Raw genomic sequence first — 25818 nt, forward strand, 5'->3', positions numbered from 1 at the left:
AGAAGAAACGAAAACCTAGCATTAGTGCTTTGAAATAGTTCTAAAATGTGAGTTCGGGATAGAAACAACCACTGTAAAAATTTGAATCCGTATAATCGATGTTAAGTATTGTTAAATACACAAAATGTGAACAATACTTATAATAAAATTTTTTCCAGACTAAACCGTCTTCACTTACGGTTTAATGAGAAAAATATGGATATCTCCTTATATTTTAGGCTTTATTGCAAAAATTTTACATGGTAGGATGTTTTGTGATACAACAGGACTACACAAATTATACATCAAATGTGATATCTTGAACATTTTTCAAATCACTGCTCCAAAAGTAAACAGTTTAGATACGTCCATGGAATTGGCTCTGCATCTCTCATATTCAAGATGTTTTTTTTTTTTTTTTTTTTTTTTTTTTTTTACAGTATTATTGGTGCAGAGGCTGTTCTCAGATTAAAAACAAAAATTAGCACTATGGCAGGCATTTTTGGCAACCACATGTAGTTATTCCTCACGACATTAACTCCTTTCCAATAAGTGAGCCTATGAACACTTGCTACAGACCCAAATTTGGCCCTGATATGCACCTTTGAGCCAAGGTATGTACAACTGTACATGATACCAATTTAACCCTAGTCCCATGCCTACCTGTATAGCTCTTTGTCAAACAAATCTGCCACCGTGGCCAGCAGCTTGGAGACGAAGTTCCCCTCCTCCTCTCCTCCCTTCGCATTGGTTGCCGTGGCGACATTGTACTTCTGCTCCAGCTCGGCGAGCCGCGTCTGGAGTTTGACATACTCCTGCCGCAACAGGTCAAGATGGCGCTGCAGCTTCTCTGCTTCTGCAAGAATTTTGATGAGCATAACAGCCAATTAGGTGAGAGGAAGCACATTCCAAAGGAAAAAAAAATCCACTCTGGCTCTGAGAAATTCCTTTCAGCGTGATGAGGAACACAGGAATGAAATGATGCAGGAAATGTGACTTTCCTCTACTACATTGAAGATTGATTCAACAGTTCAATTTGCATCACATAATTTCACAATTTTCATGAGCACGGTATATATAATCTACAATACAAAATGTTGCTGCATGAAGTTTTGTAGTATATTTCAGCCAAGCTGGCCATAGAGTGCACATGTCGATCTCACGTTGACCTTCTCATTGGCCACAGTATGATGGTAATATTCTCCAAACTGACGCTACCATGGCCCATTCAAAGCAATAGCACGGTAATAACATCCAACAATGTCAAACTTAATACACTCATCGTTTCCAATTGGTGAATTGTCCTTGTCCAAAAACAAACCCTGAGAACACACAACAAAAATGAAAAAAAAAAGAGGAACTACCACACGATGAAGTAACATCTACACACACATCCCATTTGGTATGACGGTTGTGCTCCAAATAGCCATTCTTTCAGGATATGCATTGAAGCACACATAATATCTTTAACTGTTTTGTGGGGGTGGTTAAGGGTTTAACAGCTGGGGGAAATGGCCCATATATGTCAGCTTAGGCCAATCTGGATGGAAGGAATTAGGTTGGATGGATATACATTGTATACCCCAGCTAACAAGATCTATTTGTCAGCATGACTGATGATTGAATTTGATTGAACAAATCAAATCTTCGCAATTTAAGCGAGAAGAGAAAAAAAAAAACATATATCCTTTTTTTTTTTCTTTTTTTTTTTTTGCCAGCTTCAGGTAGTGTTGTTCTTAACATTCCAAAAAAGGAGTCACCAAATATATTTTCACAACTTCTTTGGTAAGGAGTTACATCAAATTAACTCCACAACACTTTGCAAGATACATGAATAGGGGAAATTATTTCATTTTTTTTTAGAGTAAATAATCTTCATGGTGGTTGTTACAGTACCACCATTTGGAGTGAAAAAAACAACAACAACAAACAAACACACAAACCTGGTTTTAATCCTTTGCACTGCTGGGATATCAGACTACTTTGACTAGAACTTTTAAAACAGTGTACTAGCATTTACTGGAGCATAATTATGTTAAATAGCCCCATATCAACACAATAAAAGCATACCTTTTGAGTCAAGGAAAATAACAGCTCTATGAAGTTGCTATACACAAACAATACACTTACAAATATCATTCATTGCACATGAGTTGACAGTCGACACCACTTGCTGTTCCTGAGAAGATGACACTACTTACTTTGGTTGATATTTTTGACATGCTTCCAGGTAACAATCAAATATCAAGTTTAAAGGGGATGGCTAGTATCTAACTGATCAGTGGGAATCAGTGGGAATGCTGGGGGATGATTGTTCCAATCCTTGTGGGATTCATTTAAGAGTACATTATCTATTGTTGTGTGAAAATCATTTGCTTCAGAATGCTCTCATATTCAAGTAATGTGCAGTTTAATGCCCCGTCACTCAGGCATGCTAGCCTGGAACCATTAAACTGCACATTACTTGAATACGAGACCATTCTGAAGCAAATAATTTTCACACAACAATAGATATGTAATGTACTCTTAAATGAATCATACAAGGATTGGAACAATCATCCCCCAGCATTCCCACTGATTCCCACTGATCAGTTACTAGCCATCCCCTTTAATCTCTTTCTTTAACCCCTCAATTATTGTTGTCGCATTAAACTAAAAGAAAAAGTCACAAACAAGTCTCATATAAAGTATCTGCCACAGCATAGGTCTAGCTCTACTGTCATATGCTATGCCTAATCTTTCACTTGATTTTTTTTTTTCAACTGAATGTATAATTTCTATGTACAGTGTATTGTTGGAACACAATTTCACACATAACATCTGCTAAACTTTCAAACTTGTCCCTGACGTGCTTTCTTTTTTTTAAAACCTACTGATTAACTGTGCATACTTTTGATAGAGATCACATCTTCAAAGTTTGAAGAAAGATTGATGGCAACAAGACAGACGGACAGACATAATAACAGAAAACAAATCCAAAGCATAATTCACACTACCCTTTTGTGCAAAGGCTTAAGTTAAGCACTTACAAACAAACACACACAGTAATGATGAGCCATAAAATTGTGTAATAACTGGTCACATCATCTAAGAGCCTACAACATGTTTGAAGTATTGAACATTATGCATTTAAATTTGCAAAAGAGGCAATACAGTTTGTGTGGTAGCACAGAACATAGCTACTTTTCATCACTCGGTACACAAATATGGATACAAACACAATTGGAGGACTGAGCAATGTATCAATACCCAACTTTGGATGTTATACTTGTTCAAATTTCCTACAATTGCACACACATACATTTCATATGCACATGCAAGTACAGTGTAGCTGTACAGAATACAAGGGTACATAAATTAGGTCACAGACCAAATGTGCCTGTCATGTAGAACATCACAGCTGACCAATATTAAAATGCTGAAAAAAGCAACAAATGCAACACAATGAATGGAACCTTCTCATCAAAAGATAATTCCTACATGCTTGAATTTCATGGCAATATTATTATTATTATTATTTTTTCTTTTTTTTTGGATCAGCTATGGAAACTTATTAAGTGATTTGTGGCTCTGGTTGTAAACATTTGCCAAAACAAACAAACAAAAACAAAACGAAACAAAATTTGATGATACAGGACAGCTTCATACAATCAACAATGAAGAGAATAAAAAAATGCTCACCTAAATTAATTTAAATACGTCCATCAGACAGCGCGCAAGCCATGCAATAAAATGCTATGTACAGAAATCTCCTCTTGTGCATGCACAAGCTCACTCTGAAAATCCCACAGCTTGCATAGCTTGTGCGCCGTCTGCGCTAGATAATCGATAAGTATGCAGCGTAGTGGGACGCTTGCACGAAAGGCGCCCAAAGGTTGGTAGTTAGACGGCGGGATTCACAAGAAAGTCAACCCGTAATACATTACCTACAAAGTGATTAGTTTGTTGACAAAATCGAGTGTGGAATAGTAATTTGGTATACATCATTGTACAGGCACAAGATCAGGTTAGTTCTGATTTTATTTTTCTTGGTACGAATCTTTGTAAAATGATGTCAGATTTCACTTTTGTGCTGTGGGGCTGATTCGTGTGTGAAGAGGCAAGAGCAACAGAAAAGAGCACCAAAAACGTTGAGTTGGATCAGGCCGATAGGTGTGGCAATCCTGCATTGAGCGCACCCGCTGGCACCTGTGTTTCAGTGGGTCACTGCATATCGGTCGATTAAACTTGATTTTTGTCAAAAAGCACAGACAGAATGTTTTCTTCTTTTCATCACGGAGAGTAGTGGACATGTGATGTGTTGTGTGTGTGTGTAACAGTAAATCACGGTGCGAACTTGCAACAACTTTGTCAGATGTGAGATGGACGACAACTGAACAGGGGGCCTCATGACTCTACTACTACGTCTTTAGAATCTAGTCTAGATGAGCACCCCAGCCATGCTCATGAGGATTGAGGAGGAGGGATCCTTATAAAGTTTGTTATGAGCAAGAGAGGAGTCCCCGTCATACTATAGTCAGCGGGTTTCCTGATCCTGGACTGATTTAATTTACTTGTTCCATTTTTACTGATTTATTTAAAGAAATTCAAATTTAGATACCGAGTACATAAATTGAACTATCCATACTGCATACAGACCATAGCCATAGCTGTTAGTTCTGGTTGATCAGAACGAGCACATGTTGGTTAGGTATATAAGCCTTCTAACAGTTAGTACTACTACTAACACTGTTACTTGAGTGTAAATAGGTCTAGACTGTACACCCGCGTCCACGCCTACCACCACGTACCAAGCACCTACCACCTGCACACGATCTGTCCTGCAACGCCAACGGGACGGATGCCCGAGCCGTGAGCAGAGACGAGACTCTCGGTGCAGCGGTAGCTCACATGACTCTCGCGTGTCATTTTAATTCACTATTCTTTGTCTACGAAGGCGCAGTTTTCAACTGCAGTGAAATTACTATTTTCCTCAAAACAAAAATTGTAACAATCTTGACTCCGAAGTACAACATACTACAGCATAAACGATAGTACACAACGAATAAAAATCATTACAGTAAGTAGGCCTATTCAACAGAAACACGCGTACACGCCCATACCTTCCGCCATGATCCTTCGATCCTTCAGTGACAAACAGGCTGCAAATGCGATGCATGTTGCGAGCACTGTAGCTGTGTGTGTACCAGTGCTATGCAGTCAGACCGCAACACCCTGGAAAGCCTTCTCATTTTATCGTACGCGTATGCATGGACCTTGCGGACATGAATACGTAATGAGCTGGAAGACCATATTTTTAGAGTCCCTGTAAATCTAAACGACATTACCAATCTTCCTGATTGATACATCGATAAAAAGCTGAAAAGTTGTACTTTAATGACATCCGACTACTTGAAAGGTTGTGACATATAAAATATACTGAGCAAGGAAATTATGAAACATAAAATTTGCATATTTTTCATTTTTCTTAGGGGGTACATTAGAACAATGAAATAAACGTGGACCAAAATCGAAGAGGTATGAAATGAAAGAGGAAATATCATACTATGGAAATATGATGACTTCATGTGGACTGATTATTGGAACGGGTCAGGTGATCGAATAAATCATTGCGTTGTACAGTTAATTTTTGACGAGATTTCAGTTTGCCGCGAATACGCGTTTCTGATTGGTTAATTCCCTCTGAGTGGAGAGTTGAAACAGTTGGTCAGCGCGGAAGGACAGTAAACGTGTGCTGTACATACAGTAATACTCTGTGTGTAGATAAAAGTGTAGGACCCTATAGAGTGTGTGTGTGCGCGCGCACGATGTATGTATACGCGCTCGGGCTAAGATCTCCACGTCAACAACAAGAACAACACTCCACTCTGATCGACAGCTCAACTTTGGCTTGGACTTTGTTTACTCAGCTAGCAGTAACTGTTGCATTAATGAATGGCTCATTATTAATCAATAATAAAAGATCTAAAACTTATTGTGCACACATAGTTCTTTGGGGATCTCTATTGTGAATTACAATAATTATTCCATCTAATTCCACTGTATACATCGCTGAGTAATTTAACTAATGATATCCTGAGAGCACATGATCATGCATGTATCTCAAATTGCCACTCCACGATTTTCACTCGACGAGACTTTCAATTTTTATAGTTTTCTAAGCGAGGGACCAATTCAGTTCTTACTGTGCTATTATAACAAGAATCTCTAGAATGTTGGATATCAGTAATGAGTTGATTCAACTTTGGAACGGGTCGGGTGATCAATAAATAGAAAGCCTTGTCATAATATGTTCTAGGATCGTTTTAAAAAATGTCAGTAGGATGCGGTGATAAGAATAACGGTATCATAAGTTCATTTCACATGATATAAGCATTAAAAGGTCTGATTAATATCAAATATTCACAAATCATGTCAATTAGTCACGGAGAGTAGATCTTCATGTCGTCAATAAATGAATCTCGTAGACCATGCACTTTGTCTCTGAATTATCTCGCAAAATCTCGGGTGTTGAGAAGGACATGCGCAAAAACCTGCGCGTACGATAAATTTTTTATTTGAGCTCATTAACAGCAGCGTTGCGGTCTGACTGTATGTCTAACGCTGTATAGCACTGTGAACTGTGTGCGCGCGCTAGCTGCGAGAGTACCGGAAGTGATTGTACTGCTGTTCGAGCTCGACAGTGTTTTGCGGGAAAATCCCGAGGATTCAATACACCATAGAGTACGCACTATGTCCATACAGTACGTGCATTCGACTGGATCCGGTATATCCGTAGTTAGTGGATGGATGATGATAGTGCTTCATATTTGACAGCTCTCACACCACAACTTTCCTACCGGTCTTTCTGCAGAGTTGAAGTCTTCATTTATTTACGATCAGAACTGCTTTCCTTTCAAGTCATTGGAAGGGTGCAAAAAGTGAGTACAGTTCAGCCCTAGCCAACAAGCCAATCCAATTAAGCAAGCCGGCCGGCCTGCTGGCCTGGCATTCTGTGATTTTAGTTTATGAAGTGACTAGCTAGCTCATCGATCATCTCTCTATCATCCATGCATACCCACTGCACTGAAGTTTCATGATTTGGTTATTTGCCTGGCATGCAGTGTCAGCCAAGTGTACCACTAGTCGCACTATTGAGTATCATGACTACCACCAGTACCACTTGTAGTCGTATAAAATAGGCGTACGTGCACTACCATGATTATGATTAATTAAAATCGTAGTAGGGTCCTCTACCACTCAGACTCTCAGACTTGCAGACACAGTCAGGATACGTAGAACGTTCTAGTGGCACCCATGCCATGTGGCAGCATGCAGCAGCAGCATTTTTTTTTTTGATTGAAATGTAAACATAGTGAAATAGGGTAGACTAACGTTAGAGTTCTATCTAGAAAGTTAAATACTGAAAATATTTACATCTGCTACACTAGTAAAAGGGATGATTGTTTGATCTGAATGTAGCGATCAAAGCCGCTATTTCTATGGCGTCGATCTTTGAAAGCTAAAATTTGCTTTTCCCCTTTTCCTCGGCCAAGTCTAGCGGTAGCAGTTGTAGCATCTAGATACAAAACGGTTTCAGAGAATGTGCATGTGTGTGTGCAGCAGCCCCTGCTGAAGGCCCTCCATGCATCTTTCTCTTTCTTCTTTATCTTTTCTTCTTTGATTTTGAGATATTTCTAACTTTCCTTGTCCTCCCAAAATTTCTTCATGGATTTCCTCTTGTCTAACTTTCTTAATTTCCTGTTCAATATTACTTTTTGCCCAATTGTTCTTTGTTTCCTTTGAGAGTTATCTTTCCCTCCATCTACCTTTCCTTTCTTTCCTCTCCAAAATCTCTTTCTTTTATTTCGTTCTGACGTAGGCCTCATAAATCTTTTCTTAAATTCGTTTACAACCTGTATAATTCTTTCTTTTCTTCCTATTCATCTCTGCTTTCATCCAGTTTTGCTTCATCTCTCATTCTTTTTTTTTTTATTTTTATATTCAATTTTTATTTTACTTTGCTTTCTGCTTTTTTCCAAACACATCCACCTCTCCCTTTGTAATGCAAGTTTCTCTTCCTTATTTCCCTCCATTATCTTTTGTTTTTATTCTAAGTATACTTTTTATTTTGTAAACTTTTTGTTTTATTTTCATTCATTTCCTTTCCCTCTTTTCCTATCCTTTCTCTTTATATTCTTTCACCCGTCTTTATATAACCTCATTTTTCACAATCTTTTTTCATTCACACACACACACACACACACACACAACAGAAACAACCGCAAACCTCAGTTAATCGTTACTGCAAGCATGACTCGGTACAAGGTGAGGGAAAGGCGGGGAAAAAAAGCAAAACAGGTTTCTACATTCAGATCAACCATGGTGCTCACTGCCGTGCCATGAACATGTTTTGTACACCGTGCACTGCGCCGTCTGCTCCTGTGCAATGCAGTTTTATCGCAGAGCGAACTAGCTGCGATTGACACATTCTGACAAGTGTAAAAGAGTAAAAGCGCTTCCATTTCACTGGACTTGGATCTCACTTAGATGCAAATATCCGTGGCTGTTGGATAAATTTAGAGTGAATTTGTGCATATTTGGGGATCAATTGACAAACAGGTGTGAAAGTACACTAGCGCCTTAGGTTTTACATGTAGCAGGTGGTCAAAATTTTGGATGGTGTTTTGGTGAATTACTGTATGGGCAGCTTGCTTTAAATGTTAGGTCCGGGGGCGGGGCTCTAATATCAAATATCAGTATTTTGTTGTTCATCTCATCTTTGTTTAATATTGATTTCTTTGTCTCCAGTGATGTCCTCACATTTGTGATATAAAATAATGTAGTTAATGTTAAAAACAATTCTCTTTTTGTATTTCATCTAGATAGGATGGTGTTCTCTTCTCTATTTCTTTTGATATACACATACACAGTGACACACACAGAATACAAACATATCTACACAAGAATGCTGCTCTTCTTCTTCTTCTTTTTCTTCTTCTTTTCTTAATCTTCAAAATAACATTGTGTCATTACAATATGAATATGTAGTGTGAATTCTGGACCATTGTGAAGTTGTCACTAATTTGACCCCAATACATATACTTGAACTAAGCCCTCACCTAAACTGCAACATTGACTATCATTCTTACACTAACCCTTAGACTAAGAACCTGTGCTTTTTTACTAATATCCATCCTGACCATAAATTATTTATTTCATTATTCTGTGGTACATTTTTTCCTTCTTTTTTTGTAGAGGGTGTTCAAGGAACTCCTTCAGCATTTCCTGAGTCTATTTTCTTCTATGTGATGCAGGAATGGCTCACAAGCGGCGAAAGGCAGACTTTAGCAATGTACCGACGTACAACCTCTTCTCAGCATTCAATGATGATGGGGTACTGAAAGCGAGAACCTTCAACATAGACATGTTGGACTCTGGTGAGAGCAAGATAGATAATTTTCTGAAAATTATGATAGTATGCAGCATAGGTTCTGTAGCATTAGTATTTCAAACTAAATCACAAATGATATGATGACACCAGGATATTTGCATTACCCACAACTGTTGAAATAGACACTTACACCTGATTGAACTGGCTGATTATGATATTTCTGTACATATTATCTTCTAAAAAATGTTTGTATGTTTTGTTTTTCACACCATATCAGAAGACCACAAAGTTTTAACTTTTAAAAGTTTGTGTTCCCTTTGATATATGCAAAAGATGTTGCACCTTCAAAGCTTTAAAAAGGAAAATGACACTCACTAGCAAAGTACAACAGGGTGTAAAGAAATGGCTGCATGAAATAAACATTATAGATGTAGTATATTGGGAAAGTATGACAGAACTAAAATCATGGCTAGACTGGAACATTCACCCCCTGAAGGTGGCAAATTTCCCTTCAACCTTTAAAGATGCCTTTAAAGTTTTCATGGAAGTAAACTGATTGTTCCAGGAATGCTGTATTGGCTAAAGCAGTTTGCACTGAAAGTTTACATAGGATTTCCTGCCGCTTAGAACTATGGATACCCTATTGTAAGTTTGTGGGATTTGCAAGCGATTTTCCATGTATGTACACAAGCCATAATATGCACCTTTGACTTCATATTTGCTGACACAGGGCACTATTTGAAGATTTCTATCAATGTATGTATGTCATTTCCCCCCTCCCCCCCCCCCCACTCCAAAGGGAAAAAAATCCACTTGAACCACTTCTTCACAAGTGTTTGGTTTATAAATTCTAGATGAAACTAAGAGTGTCTCTGCAACTGATTGACAAATTGCCCTACATCGACGTAAATAAGCACTGAATTGATCAGTGTTTTAGTAGTAGCCATGATAAAATGATGACGCCTGTCCGGTTATCGGGAGGTCGTAGGTTTGAATCCTGCTCGAGTATGTACGCCCATGATTTTTTTTTTATCATGGCTACTAATAAAACACTGATCAATTCAGTGCTTATTTACATCAATGTAGGGCAATTTGTCAATCAGTTGCAATGAAAACACCTCGACGGAAGAATTTCATGAATTTGAGTAGAGTGTCTCTGTCTATATTTTCTCTTTGATGTTTATGTAGATGAAGAGGAAGATACTGAGGAATTGAAGGCCAGAATACAGAAAACTTCCCAGAGTCACATGACATCTTCTAAGGGCGGGAAGATGTCGAGGGCAAAGAAGCGAAGAAACTACAGCAACAATGATGACGATGACGACGATGATGATGTAGTGACTATATTGAGGTAGGATAATGCACGCTGCTGCTTTTAAGGTTACCATACATGTATGTGGCCATAAACCCGTAGAAAGTAACTCGGGATGTTCTCCCAGTTGGTCTGTAAATGAAGAATATAAGTCAACTCAGATATTTTCATCCTTTTTTTTTGTCATTTTTACTGAGGGAGCTACCCTTTTCCATCTGAAATTCCCACTTTTAATGCGTGGAATTATGCAGAAGATCCATTTCTAACAGTTTCATGGCCTCTTTTCTCCTTCATCAGTTTGCTTTCTTGGTTTTACACCCTTGACAGTGTGCATGGAAACTCTACAGAAAGTTTAAAGACATTCAGCAGTAGCATTGATACTTAGACATTCTTATGGTTAGGATACTATTCATGAGTGTATCATGTTGTAGATTAATATCACAATCCCTTCCAAGTGGTTGCCATGACTCAGTGCACTTGACTACACCCTTAACCCTAAAAAGGCCGGGGGGGGGGGGGGGGGGGGGGGGGGGTTCGTGCATACCGTTACGACGCTGCATAACGTTTTATACATGCCTGTCAGACCGATAATGGCTCAAAAACGTGATTTTGTGTGTAAAGTCTATGCAAATTGAGTTTTCTCTTCTTATTCACAAAGATATGATTATTTTCACTTTTATTGGCTGAAACTAATTAATTTGAGCATAATTATGCTTGATATAGGTTCTGTCATAAATTTTGCGGAATAAAAATTGTAAAACAAAAGGTCGAAAAAACAAGGAAATACATAAGAAATTCATAAAACAATAAAATACATAAGAAATTGATTTTGATACCAAATTTTTTTTTCAAGTAAATTGTTGGGAATGCTACAAAGAATGTTTTCACCAAAAATTAGGATTCTAGGAGCTTTAATTTCTGATTTAGAGCAAAATGTATGATTTTATGCATATATTAGCATAATTGATTATTATGACGAAATTTCCATTTCTTTTTGTATAGCTTGGTAGTTTACGCCACAGGTAATGCACGTGCCAAATTTCATGGCGATTGCGCAATTGACGGCCGAGATCTCGGGGGGGGGGGGGGGGTTAAATCAAAAAAAGCCCGGCCTGGTTAGGGTTAACTTCAAAGTCCCTTTGCTCAAATGAAGCTTTCCTACATGTTGCTCTTGATTCTTTCCATTGTTTATTCTTGACCTGTTGGGAATATTGGTATTGAAACTTGATGACTTGTATATCATTTTAAAGCAGTTAACTCGAAAATCTTTTCTGGAGAAGTTTTTATAGGTATTACTCATGTGGGATCAATTGTAAATTTTGTGAATTGTTTTTTAGGTCTTCAGTCATATACTGTAAAACCAGAAATTTTCTGGTGCACGAAACTTTCATGAATTTTGCAGCGATGATGTCCAAAATTGAAATTCATGTGAAAGTTTTTGTGTGCAAAATCCAGTAAATGTAGTGTACTCATAATGTTTTCATGGTTGGCGATTTACAAAAGTTTCATGCTGGAAGAAAAAAAAAAGCTCCATTAGCTCCATATCACAAAAGTTTTATGCCATTAATGTTTCTGGCTTTACAATGTACAGTTAGAAAAAACAAAAACAAAGACGAAAACATACAGTAGATACATCCACCATTGACTCGTGCTTCTGAGGTCTTGCTCTTATTCTTTTTTTCTCCCCAGCTCGTCAACACGAGCGGAAAACCCCACGACTACAAGGAATAGAGACTCCCCATCCCCTCCTCCTCCCACACAGCTTGATGATGTGACAGTGATGAGGATCCAGCAAAAGAGCATGAGAGCAGCGAACGTTTTTAGGTGAGAGGGAAAAGGGAGGTTAACCTTTTTTCTTCCTCTGCAATCTCCACTGTCTGTGCACAAAGCTATTAAAAAAAAGAAGTCATGGTATTTGTGAATGAAAATCCATTCTTAAGTTAACTTTAAAGAATTGAATAAAGTAAAATCTGACAGCAATGAAAACTTTATTAAGATATGACGAAAAGAACTAAGAAAGACATGTAATTTGAACATCTTGCTCTACGATTATATGAGACATATTTCTTGTGATTTGCAGATGCTAATTTTTTTTTTTTGTCCATAGTATCACAACTTTAACTACCCCCCCCCCCAACACACACTTTGTAAAGTCATTGAGGCTAAATCTTGATACAATTTGATGTGGAGGATGCAATTCCCTGCTCTTGAATTATGAAACGAAAGCATTTAGAGAAGATTTGTGTGCAGGCAAATCGCAAACTTGTTCAGATGTGACATCGTGTGGCTGTGACTGATATTACTAGTCTAGGAAAACTATGAGAATTTTCTTTTAATCTTATGTCTGGATCCAATGAAACTATCTTTAATTTTACTTTGTTCATTTTAATATCTCATCCTAAAAGTCAACCCAAATCCGCTATTGTCTCTGTAAACACACTTGCACCTGTACAACCATTATGCGTTCACAGAAAGATAGTTTAATGAAGGAATTAGTGCGTGATGACTTGTATGGAAATCACAAGATATTGCAGTGAACAAAGAGAATGCCATGACATGTAATTTTTCACAATTTTTTTTTTTTGCTCGGATTGCTCTCCTGAACTAATGTGAAAATGATTACATTCATTTTTTGGGGGAAAATATCAAAATACACCGTACATGTAGGTGCAGCAGTATGCTCATCTGTGATAGATTGCGCTTACAGTTGTGTAATTGTGTGGTCATGATATGCCAAGGTATGGTTAGATTATCCTCTCTCATGTATAAGTTTTGTAATACTACACCTCTCTTTTCTGAGAGTAACAGAGATTATCAGATTGAAAAGGAGCAAATTTTTCTTGACTCATGATATCACACAAGATTATACCATCTGTTAATATATTACACCTCTCTTTTCTGCAAGTATTAAAGATTATCATCTATATAGGACGTTTTAGTGGCGCATTAAAAACGCGTACTGTAGTCCGCTCAATTTTTACCGTTCAATATCAGAGCATATTGAACGAAATGCATAGGCCAACGTATTAATTCCCCATGGGCTACCGTTGTTACTTGCCGTTCAAGATCACACCATATTCAATTCTGTCTCGTTTATTGCGCGAGCGCTTGCTGAATGCGCAAACGCTTGCTACTAGTGCGCGTCATTTTGTTACAATTCACAAGCGCAGAAACATCTTGCCCGATACGCAGTTTTAGGGGCTTCCCCTTTTCAGCGCTGGGATGTGACTGCCGAGTCAACTTCAAAGAAGAGTAAAAGCCGGGTAATTTTGTGCAGTTTGTGCTTGCTCTACTTGATTGTATAGATGATGATAATTATATTGGATGGCCTTGATTCATGGAATACCAGGGAATATTGCACTCGTTAGGGCCAATATTCCCTGGTATCCCATTCATAGCCATCCAATATAATATAATTACTGGATGGGAAAGGAGCAATTTTTTCTTGACACATACAATATCTCACAAGATTATGTCATTTGTGTCCCATGGGTGCCTGCATATCTGTGGATGAATATTATTGACAAAAACAAAAACAAAAACAGTACATGTGTATCATAGCATTCCTTGTCGTTCATCTATGAAACACACATTTTCAAGCTTGAAATGGCAGTTGTGCTAAAAGCCCCTTTTCTCTCTGTTTCTGCATACTAGGAGCCTTGAAAGCGAGGTGTCGAAGTACCACGTATCCAAGCTGATGTCAGAAATGGAGAGCACCATGTCACCTGTTATGACGAGCCCCACCGAGCTTGTTGAGGGCGCACACACACCCGGTCAAAGAGAAACGATCACGGTCAAAGTTCGGACCCGCGTGGGACTGACACGATATGAGAATTACCCAATGGTGAGGACCAGTACTCAAAATTTCAGTAGCATGTTGACACTTTTAATAAAGGGATGGTATAGTAATGGTGGAGATGAGGATTGGACTTTTAACCTTTTGCGAGATATGCTTTACTAAGAAAACAACTTATGAAATATTACAGTGCACTCCCGTTACAACGAACACGGTTATAACGAAGTAAAACTTCTGGTCCCAAAATTATCACCACTAAAGTCTATGGTACAAAATTCACTTATAACGAACACGGTTATAGAGAAATTTTTGTTATAACGAAGTCTTTTCTTGTTACGACGGTTCGTTAGTCCGAAAATGATAGGAATTCCAAACGTTTGTTAATCGGAACATTAACTTCTGGTCCCAAAATTATCACCACTAAAGTCTATGGTACAAAATTCACTTATAACGAACACGGTTATAGAGAAATTTTTGTTATAACGAAGTCTTTTCTTGTTACGACGGTTCGTTAGTCCGAAAATGATAGGAATTCCAAACGTTTGTTAATCGGAACATTTAAAAAAAGTTTAATTAATCCAAAAGTGAAAAAGGTGAGTCCACTAACAAAACTTACGAATTTCAAACCTTATAATCGTCTTAAGATAACCGAACCTTCGAAAATAACTAACCTTTCTCATTTTTTTAAATTAATAAACCTTCTTCGGAATTACGAACCTTATTTCATTTTTGGATTAAAAAACCTTCGGAACAACGAACCTTTGGAATAGTGAACCTTTCTCATTTTTTGATTTACAAACCTTCGGAATGACGAACCTTCTTTCCTTTTGTGATCAACGAACATCTGGAAAACGAACAATATACTTCTATCTAAATTATGAGCTTTCGGAATAACGAATCTTCAGAAGAGCGAAGCTTCGTTATAATTATATTGTATTTGTTCGGTTATAATGAAATTTCGTTATAACGAAAGAAAACTGCTGGTTCCGAGCATTTCGTTATAACGGGAGTGCACTGTACAAAAAACATACAATTCTAAAAGGAATTCAAAGTTTATTTGATGAAAATCGGTTTTGGAATGGCCAAGACATCCGAAAACGAGGTAAAACAAAGCAATCATAATAAAAGGTGGATCACACCGATCACTCCGTTTCAAAACTAATTTTTATCAAATGAATGTTGAATTCATCTTGGAATTACATGCTCTTTCTTATTTTATGAGAGGTTTCTCATTATCTCACCAAAGAGTTTTAGACCTATTAACCAGAAGTTAGGTCTCCAACAAAACTGTATGACCCCTTTGATTCTCCCTGGAACTCACTTTCCGAATTATCATGTTTTCTAAATAACATTAGAGACTATTCCAAACTACAGAAGAGCTGAGAAGCAAAAAGTGTGATTATTTCTTGAGAGTTTGTCTTTTTTTAGTGAATACTAAGACAACAGTATATCCCAATCATTCTGAGTGCAAGATAGAGGGACTTTATTGCATACCTAAAGAGTACACTACCAATTCATGCTGGATATTTTAAGACATTTATTGCACAAGATATTTCTTGGACCTACATTGAGTTCATTTTTATACCAAGACCTGCATGAACTTGCAGAAATAAGTGGTCCTACATATGAATTTGAAATGGACGACTGCAGTCATTGTCACGTAATCATCAGAGTTTCAGAAAAAGAGCCTCAGTAAATTATATGATGTAAACTTGATGTCCATTGTAAAGAAATTGTTGCATTTCACAGTAATTGCCTTTCGCTACACACTGTAAGTTGGTTGAATCATGCTCTTCGGCATGTCTCACAGATGGTGACAGGACATTTATTCCTGCGACAATTCCAAGGACTGAGGGTTAGGGTCAGGGTTGTCATAGGGTTTTAGGTTTAGTTTGATTTGGGGATCAATATTTAGGGTTAAATTATGTTTGTGGATAGAATTTGTGTTTGGCCTAGTGAGCGGATATTTCATGGGAGCAATTGTTGGGGGAGGATATGTCATGGAACCCTCACAGATAGCCCTTTGTACCCTATTAACAAAATGGTACTGAATGTAACGTCTCGGCAAACCCTTGGCAAAAATGCCAGTAAAACTATCTCAAAAGTGCTAAGTATGCGGTACTGCTGTTTTTCACACACAACTACAATGGCACACATGGGATTTCTAGTCCAAGTTTCCTGGTCTTTCATTGATTAGGAATGAAAGGATTAAGCAAAATAAAGAAAAACAAAACTACCAAATGTGAATTGGATATTTTATATTTACTAATCTTCTTTGACAAAGGATGGCATTTTACTACTTACAATGTGTAAGGTTTATCTGTTATTCTCATGAACTGCACCATTTCATTATGGCATAGTACCCCACATATAGTTAAGATTGTAAAAACCTTTGCTCTGTTTGAAATGGGGGATTTCAGAATGGCAATTTGAAAGTCAGTGATTTTTGTGTTATAAATGCTTTGAGTATAAGGATAAACAATCTTGTGTATCTTCAGTATATGTGCCATAGCCATTTTCTGTAGCCACATTCAGCCTTTTTTCAAACCAGTCAGTGTGTGAGGGAGTTTATGCATGTTCATAACACCCTTCCCTATGGCAGTGGATTTAGTGAAGAAAAAAACCTTCTTCGTAAAAATGCATTGATACAGTGTGCAACTGTGCATCTTTGCATGTCATATTTTCTTTCTGCAATGTCTCCATCTGTGTCCCGGAATTACCAGGACCAGTCGTTTGGCGCCATCTTTGAGGACTTGGCGAGATTGTCCAGCGTGGAGAAGAAATGTATCAGGGTTACGAGGAAGGGAGAGGATGTGTCAGAGACCGACACACCACGAAACATATCACTTCATGTCGCAGATATTTTGGGTAAGTTGGTCAAAAAAACAACAACAAACAAACACACACATTGAAAAGTGCCGGTAAATAATCAACATACTGTGGTCCCAATTTTGCTGAAAGTATGATACTGATGCATGCTCTCTGTAATGCGTGGATTACTCTTCATTGTTGTGAACATGCAGAGGATGAAGTCTGTGTGTGTTTTATATTTCCTAATCTCCATAGCATATCTGATCTTTCTGTTTCAGACATTTGGGGTTTGTCAGTTACAAAATTCATATGTACATGACCTGATTGTGGTCTTGCTTTTGCTTAAAGTGAGATACCTGGGCTTGCTCTGTGTAATGCATAGATTGCATCTCATTGTTATGTACTTGAAGAGGAAGCATCTATGGGTGTTCTGTGTTTACCTTGTCATTGGGACTTACAATATCTGATGTCCAACACATCCAGTTGATATTTCTAGTGGTTTGCAAGCAATGTTACAATTGTTAGTCTTACTTGATTAATTACTTGACTTCTAAGACTAATGATCATGTATTTAATCTAATCTTAATAACTCTGAGTAAGTATGTAGTTTGGCTGCCACACAAGGGTGATAAATTCATGACTTATACTTTGCATTCAAGGTTTGCTTGAGAATCTAATTATAGTGCTTGACAAACATGTAGTAGAACTAGTAAGAGAGATGTATTACCTTATTTCTTGTCTTTTTCTTCCTTTTTTTTTAATGAGAGTCCATTCTTCACTCCGGAAGGTTCTTGGAGATATTATCCTGTGCTTAGCATGCTGCAGTAATCATACACTTTAACAAATCTTATTCTTCTTTTTGTTTAGGGTAAACCTGTATTTTGAGTAAAAGCGGTGCATAATGGCACAAGTGGTAGCAACTTTTGTTGCTCTGTCAGTAAAACCTCCGGCAAGAGGAATCACACCTCATGATTGCATCGTTTCAGATTACGTCGTCGTCGACGGACAAGCGGCAGCCATCAGCTACTCTCTGCTCGACGAGGAAGATTTCGTCATGATCAAGATACGGACCCGAGAGAAAAACTCTGGCATGACGAAAAGAATAGCCAAGGTATGCTTCGTGTTATGATTTGTGAAAGCTTCTCCCACAGTCGATGGATATGTCAGTTTATAGGATCATACCAGTGGAACCCTGGTTCATTGGTTTTTGATTTGCACGCATGGATTCATTGCTCTCTCTAGCTTGTTCATCATTAGAAGTTTTTCCTGTGTAAGTCAGTTGGTGATGCCAAAGGCAGACATCTGGCAAGCAGTTTCAACTGTATTTGCCGGTCAGCTTTCATATCAAGATACTGATAAATCAATGAAGAAGTGCCTAATCACTCTATTCCTCTTTCTATCACTTCAGTCTTTAATGTGGGACCTTAGTATTGTTTTGCCCAATTTGGGTTTCTGATTTTGGCATTACTTTGCCCAATTTTGGTTTCCGTCATAGAGTAAGGTGAAGTTTGATCATGATTAACTGAAAAGCACTGGAGAGACTCAGCAAGTAAAGGTTTTAGTACTTTGGCACATAAAGGGTTGAATAAAGGCTTGACGCAAACATTAACCTGAGTCAAGGTTCATGGACACATCACAGTATCATTTGAGTGTCTCACCAAGGACCAAGTAAATTTAAGTTCTAAATCGTTTTTCTCATTTCATTCATTCATTTCATTCGTATATTTTTCCATTTCCAATAGAAACATGTAAATATTTTACAGAAATTCTCATGTGAATTGGTTGATTGCAAGAGTCATTCCAAAAGATGGAGATGTTCAGATGATTGTCGGGAAAAATCATGTCATTTGAAGAGTATTGAATATTCTTTCTGGCAAGTATATGCAGGACTGGCCATGAGTGGGTCAGCTTCGTAAAGTGAATATTAATCAATTTTGATCAATAGGAAAAATATTGTCACGCAAGCAATATTCTACTTCCTCACCAAAGTTATCAAATAGAAACAAAAAAATAGAATATAAAGAGAAACTTAAGAGCAAAAAAGAATAAAATCAAGAGCAGTAGTGAAGGAGATTAATTATTGTGCTTTAGAGAAATTTATTTATTGCCCTAAACAGTAAATAGATACCATGTCATGATTTTAAAAAGGAATGTGTCTTTTGTTTGTTTGCATCATCTCATCTCGATGTGAATCACAGATGGAACCAATTGGCAGGGTGCTGGAGGAGTTTGCAGCATCCCAGAAGACGACGATCAACTCTTTCAGGTTCATGTTCGACGGAGAGGTCATCACCCCGGACTCGACGCCGCAAGATCTTGACATGAGCGACGAAAATGTGATCGATGCAACAAGGTGTTTGTGATCATAGTTGTTGAGATGTCTAACGTTCTTTATGAAGCCACAATTGCTGGTAGCACTAATCACTCATATTCAAGAAGGTGAGTGAGGAATTTGTAACATTCCATGGCAATATTCAACAGATTGTTGTCAAGACAACATTCTAGTGCAGTTTTCCAGAATTCTCTGACATAACCACATTGTGTAAATGCAAGCAAAAGCGATTCTTTGCAAGCATGTTTGGCATGTTTTGTAGCTTCAAGTATTGCCTCTTGTGTGTACCAATAACAACTTGCATCATAAGAGAGAATGGAGCAAACATTAATTACTGTAAAACCAGAAATTTTCGTGACTTTCACATGGAGCCAAGATTAGCGAAAGTAAAATTCACAAGAAGGGTTTTGTCACAATGCATTGAATGCCAGGTCCATTTGTGAATTGAAGCTGTCATGCTGTGAGTGTTTCTGGTTTTACACTTTATATAAAATGATTCCAAGCATTGATGTCCAGCTAGCTGTATTCAAAAATAGATTTTTGGCAAGTGAATAGAATGGAGCCTTCCCCACCGTGCCATGCAGTCATTACAATTTATGATTTGCTTAGTACTTTTCAGCATGGTTCTTCAACATTTTTCAATTATTCTACTCTTCATTCAATAGACTGTAAGAAAAAGACTGTTTGGGTAGAAGTTGACTTATTTGAAAATTGATAGTTTCTTTGTCTTCTATGGGCCTAACTGTGAAGGTCCTAAAGGATATCTGCTGCTCTACTGTTGTTCTACTGTTATGGCAGAACTGCTCACATGTAGCAGAGGCTATTCCGATTATCCTTCTGCCATTTACGGTAGATGGCAGAAGTAGCAGCCCAAACTCTTCACTCTTGTTTCACGACGTATGACCTATGTACAGTCAACCTCGCCTCAGTCGACCTCACACAAGTCGCAAAATTGGCTTAAGTCCAAGAAAAATTTTACACTGGGTGGACATAAATACTTGTTAATTCTATTGTGAAAGTCAAACTTTTTTCCTTAGATATGAGCATAGGCAAGGTTGACTGTATGTATGGTTAATGATAGCCTCATGCATTTATGACTTCATATCTAGGGATCACTATGGGGAAATCTGATGTGGTGTGCAGGCAAATGAGACACCAGAGCTGTTCATCTTCTGTATTCCAGCATTAACATTAAAACTTTCTGTGGGATGCTGTACAATTCATGACTTTATTGCTTCAGTATGACTTGGCCTTTGCAAGGTAGGAATCATACAGTCCCAGTTGTGATTGATTGTCAAGTTGATGAAAGGAGTTACATTTATTTCATTCAGTGAAAACAGAATTCATGTCGGGCAATATATCTGACAAAGAGGGGAATTAATAGAACCAAAATGGCCAGCAGCCAGAGAGGGCGGTTAATATCTTTATGTAATGCTGAACCTTGCAAAAAATTTGACAAGTATGTGTATTTCTACACCATAAAGAACACACGAGGACACTACTGCACACAATACACACAAAATCTAGTGTTTTGTTCTCATTTATGTGAAATGTTACCGCTAGTAATTCCTGCAGAAGACTTATACCACAATTAAGATGAGTTGTAGGGTTAATTGTATTGTACTTGGTATTAGACCATGTTCCCATAACTTGCGAAGTCGTATGAGATGTTTCTTGTTGAAACTTTTACTGTGGTTATGTCAAAGGACAGACCCATGCAAACAGCCCTGACACTTGAATACTGTATTGTATTACCCCATAGTGTAATTTGCTCTGCCAGGTTCACAAAGATTAAAGAAATCATATTTTTGGAACACAGTGACCTGTCTATATTGTTATTCTAAGCAGGCTGCATGTTGATTAATGGTGACTGGCGTGCTCTTCGATACTGTGCACTCCCTCTACGACGGACATTGTCAAAATGAAATTATGCGACAACACAGTCAAAATTCAGGTCGAAAAATTATCATCATTAAAGTCTACAGTGCAGAATTCCTTTTGGTTACATCAAAATTTCAACATAACGGGAGATAACTACCAGTCCGGAGGACATCGTTGTAATAGAAGTTGCTTGTACACCGTCCATGAGTATTTGAAAGGTTTTGTTACTTGCTATGTGTGTACGCCTTAACTTACTTGTAAAAATGTGTGTATGTGCAGATATGTAGCCGCTACACTTTATCTAGTTGTTCGAAATACACGTCACCTGGACCAATATAACTTAACTTATATTCCAGCAATTTTGTGCGACTCTTCGTGCTTTTATCTGATTTTGTTGTAAACGTGAAAATCAGAACTCGGGTAAGCTATGTATTGACATGACCTGTGAGCTCACTGGCTTTTGATTGATTAATTGTATATGTTTGTTGTGTGTGTCCTTTTTTTTTTTTTTTTTTTGGTACTTCAGAAGGAAATTATAATGAAACAACAATGCATGTTGAAAATTCTACCTCACGAGACGGATTAATCCACGGTTAGTCAGGTGTGTAGCGCTCTCGTGTGACAATCAATAGCTTGGGGCTGCACACCAGTCAATTTCACTTCTGCCCTCCAAAATGGGAGAGCTTGTAGGTATCCATACACAATATGGTGACTAACTAAACACAGTCCTATCACTGTACAGATCGAAATTACGACATGTTTGTGTCACACATGTCTGCCAGGAAAGTGTAGACCAGTCAATCATGCCTTGTGTGCGATAAGAGGATGATAATCAAATGATAATGATTTTACTAAAAAGAAAAAAGAACTCTGCTTTTTGTGGGTTGTTACGTCGCTTTGTGGTCCTGGAAAAAAAAGTGTACAGTATTTTGTGCCTTACTAGAGTTCTTTTAATGTAGCAGTACAGACTTAGCAACCTCTTCATGTCTAGTTTGACATTTAATGTCCGTCTAATTGTAGAATTAATAATGTAATGAACTGGTAGACAAATTGTACAGCGTTGACACATTTTTAACCTTAAGTATGAACTTGCTTCAGGAAAGAGTAATCCTAGTGTGTGATGATGAGTCACACAAGTGATATATATAAGTAGTATGTATAGATAAATATTAAGTATATTCTGTTGTATGTTCATACTGTAAATATTGTAAACAATGTTTCTATACCACTGTACAAATTTATTCAGCATTAAATGACAATAAATGTCAGATAACTCCAAAAGATGCTGTCTGTAGTGTGTCTGATTTGATGTTGCTTATGTTATGGGAGTGAAAAAAAAAAATCTTTTATGACCAAAAGATGTGGGTTCTTTAGATAAAATAATTTGTTGTTATGTTGAAGCAGATTTATCAAATTAAAGGGAAACTGCATTCTTCATTCAATTGACATTAGTTAAGACAATCATGTACTTGTACAACATAGAACAGACTTGCAAGTGATGATGATGTGAATCATTTCATTTCATTTCATTTCATTTATTTATTTATTGTCCATAAAATGGAAAATTTTTGTGATTCAAGTGGCATACAATGTACATTATAGATACACATACATTGTATATAAAACACACATTCCAGAATGAAGTACAGAAAATATAACAACACACATCCTTATTTCATATAAAGTAACACAGAGAAACTTAACACTCAGTAACGAAATATACATCCATGACATCCAGTATTACACCTGTTTTTTGTGGGTTTTTTTTATGCCTCCGCCACGAAGTGGTGCCGGAGGCATTATGTTTTCGGGTTGTCCGTCCGTCCGTCCTTCCGTCTGAACTAACTTTTTCCTCCATATCTCAGAAGTGGCTCAAGTTATCTTGAAACTTACTACGTATTTATGCATGTTGTGCCTGACAGTGATTATCCTATGAATTTTAGGGTCAAAGGCCAGATGAAAATGGTAACATTGAACTTTTCATTATAGAAATTGCACTTTTTCTCCATACCTTGAAAATTACTCAATGCATAAACTATGAATGGGTCAAAGTCAAGTTAAAGTCTTTAAATCCCCAAGTACATGCTCTCCTATTCATCCAATTAAACTTAGGTCAAGGAAGATGAACATTCAACACATTTGTGACAAACTTGTCATTTTAATATTTTGCCAATTTTGTGAAAATGTAATCACACATTGTCTACATGTACTATAGACATATTAGGAGAATCGTGCATTATGGCGGAGGCATACCAGTCGCCTTGGCGACATTTCTAGTTTTGTTTTGTTTTTTTTTTGTTTTTTTAATATATATATCTGTCCAGGCATTGATATATCAGCAGTTGTAAAATACAGTGAAATACAGGGGGAAAAATACGCCTGATGCAGCACATGCAAACAAATACTGACATATCATCTTTAAAAATCTGAAACACTACTATGAATAAAAGAGTTACTACCTGCATAAAACTCCTAAAGAGACTCAACAAATGGAGCAACATCCCACAGAGAATGTGGCCACAGAGAATCAACCTCGAGGGGGAAAAATATTTTCACATTTCTCTTTGTTTTCAGAAAATAATTGTGGATATCAGACACAAGCATACATAAAGTGAGAATGAGGAGATTCATCACCTTGTAATTCTCCCATAAGTTTTAACATCAGTAAGTAAAACACGTGTATATGAATGATTTTAGGTGTTTATGTTACATGTTTGTAATTGGAAGGTCTGCAGTAGCTGGTAGAACTCCATTTTAAAAGGGGTCATTGCCCATCCATTACTAGAATTCTTTGATATAAAGTAAAGAACTTCTACTTCTTTCAAATTTACTTTTGTAAAGAAACATTTTGGTGAAGATTTGTATGTAAAAACCTATTAATGAGAGAATTGTGAGATAATGCGCTCCCCATGAAGAAGTTGATATTGTTTAACTTGAGCCAGAAAACAACATTACGCCAAGAAGGACTATACTGTAGATGCCGGAAATCCGGCTTTGTCTTGTTTTGTTTTGTGTGTTTTTGTTGCTTCAGGATGAAAAATCTGTTTCTCCAGAGTGGTTGAACAGGTTTCCCTTTTTGCTTGAATTCCCATTGAGGCTTGTTATCGTTAGGGGAAGCGAATAAACGCTGACCATGCCGAGAACAGCCATGCGATTTCTTCGAAGGCGGCGCTTTTGTTTTCTTATTTTCCCAACAGCGCCACTTCCCCACACAGGTGTCCTTGGCTGTAGAACAATAGAGTGCATCGCACAACTGTGAGGTGTTCAATGGAGAGAAAGCCACGTCTCCCACATACATACCCACAACGGCGTAGCCAGGATTTCATCTTAGGGGGGGGGGGGGGCGGTTAGTCTGCGAGGGAGCGAAGCGACCGAGCCCGAGCGAGCGGAGCGAGCGAGGGGGGGATGGTGTGGGAGGGGGGTGTCCCCCCTCCCACGGTAAGAACTTTTTTTGCATTTGGATGTTGTAAATGGTGCAATTTGATGCATGTTTTAGCGCGTTTTATCGACGTGAAACAGTCCCACTTGTTTATGGTAGCAGTTTATTTTGATGTATATTATTATTGAACAATTTGCCTATAAAAGGGTATAATTTAGATACACTTCTTGTATTAATTCTTTTCACTGAATATCATGAACGCGACTGGACCCGGGCGAGCGGAGCGAACGTGGGGGGAGGGGAGGGTGTGGGAGGGGAGTGTCCCCCTCCCACAGTAAGAACTTTTTGCATTTTGATGTTGCAAATGGTGCAATTTGATGCATGTTTTTGCGCGTTTTATCGACGTGAAACAGTCCCACTTGTTTAAAGTAGCAGTATATTTTAGTGTAGATTATTATTGAACAATTTGCCTATAACATGGTATAATTTAAATACACTTCTTGTATTAACACTGAATTATTATCATAAACGCGACTGATCCCGAGCGAGCGGAGCGAGCGAGGGGGGAGGGGAGTGTGTGGGAGGGGGTGTCCCCCCTCCCACGGTAAGAAATTTTTGCATTTTGACGTTGCAAATGGTGCAATTTGATGCATGTTTTTGCGCGTTTTATCGACGTGAAACAATCCCACTTGTTCAAGGTAGCAATATATTTTAGTGTAGATTATTGTTGAACAATTTGCCTATAAAATGGTATAATTTAGATACACTTCTTGTATTAATTCTTTTTCACTGAATATCATGAACTCGACTGAACCCGAGCGAGCGGAGCGAGCGAGAGGGGAGGGGAGGGTGTGGGAGGGGATGTCCCCCCTCCCACGATAAGAACTTTTTGCATTTTGATGTTGCAAATGGTGCAATTTGATGCATGTTTTTGCGCGTTTTATCGACGTGAAAC

At 37.8% G+C, this 25818-nt stretch overlaps 2 protein-coding genes across 2 annotated transcripts in view; one reads left to right on the plus strand and one right to left on the minus strand.

Annotated features, from left to right (window-relative positions):
• Nucleotides 1–5091, minus strand: part of LOC140226894 (rabankyrin-5-like) — a 35955-nt gene extending 30864 nt beyond the window's left edge. Inside the window, exons 1-2 of the mRNA XM_072307321.1 lie at nt 5082–5091; nt 643–835 (exon numbers count right to left, since the gene is read on the minus strand). Of these exons, the coding sequence (XP_072163422.1) occupies nt 643–835; nt 5082–5091 (203 nt within the window). The remainder of the gene's footprint in view (nt 1–642; nt 836–5081) is intronic.
• Nucleotides 5092–6809: 1718 nt separating this feature from the next.
• Nucleotides 6810–22759, plus strand: LOC140226895 (uncharacterized). The gene is made up of 8 exons (XM_072307322.1): nt 6810–6899; nt 9276–9398; nt 10541–10703; nt 12354–12488; nt 14319–14508; nt 17184–17328; nt 18258–18382; nt 19470–22759. Exons 2-8 carry the CDS (start codon nt 9278–9280, stop codon nt 19632–19634), a joined length of 1044 nt encoding a protein of 347 aa, XP_072163423.1. The 5' UTR covers nt 6810–6899; nt 9276–9277; the 3' UTR covers nt 19635–22759.
• The last annotated feature ends 3059 nt before the right edge of the window (nt 22760–25818 follow it).

This window comes from Diadema setosum, chromosome 4 (assembly GCF_964275005.1).
Source record: "Diadema setosum chromosome 4, eeDiaSeto1, whole genome shotgun sequence".
Taxonomy (NCBI): Eukaryota; Metazoa; Echinodermata; class Echinoidea; order Diadematoida; family Diadematidae; genus Diadema; species Diadema setosum.

What these genes read in the sequence shown, in the direction of transcription:
- LOC140226895 (XM_072307322.1), top strand. Translation starts at nt 9,278, where the DNA reads ATGGCTCACAAGCGGCGAAAGGCAGACTTTAGCAATGTACCGACGTAC. An exon ending in AGAGCAGCGAACGTTTTTAG is followed by an intron (nt 12,489 to 14,318) that starts GTGAGAGGGAAA and finishes TCTGCATACTAG; the next exon opens with GAGCCTTGAAAGCGAGGTGT. An exon ending in TGACGAAAAGAATAGCCAAG is followed by an intron (nt 18,383 to 19,469) that starts GTATGCTTCGTG and finishes TGTGAATCACAG; the next exon opens with ATGGAACCAATTGGCAGGGT.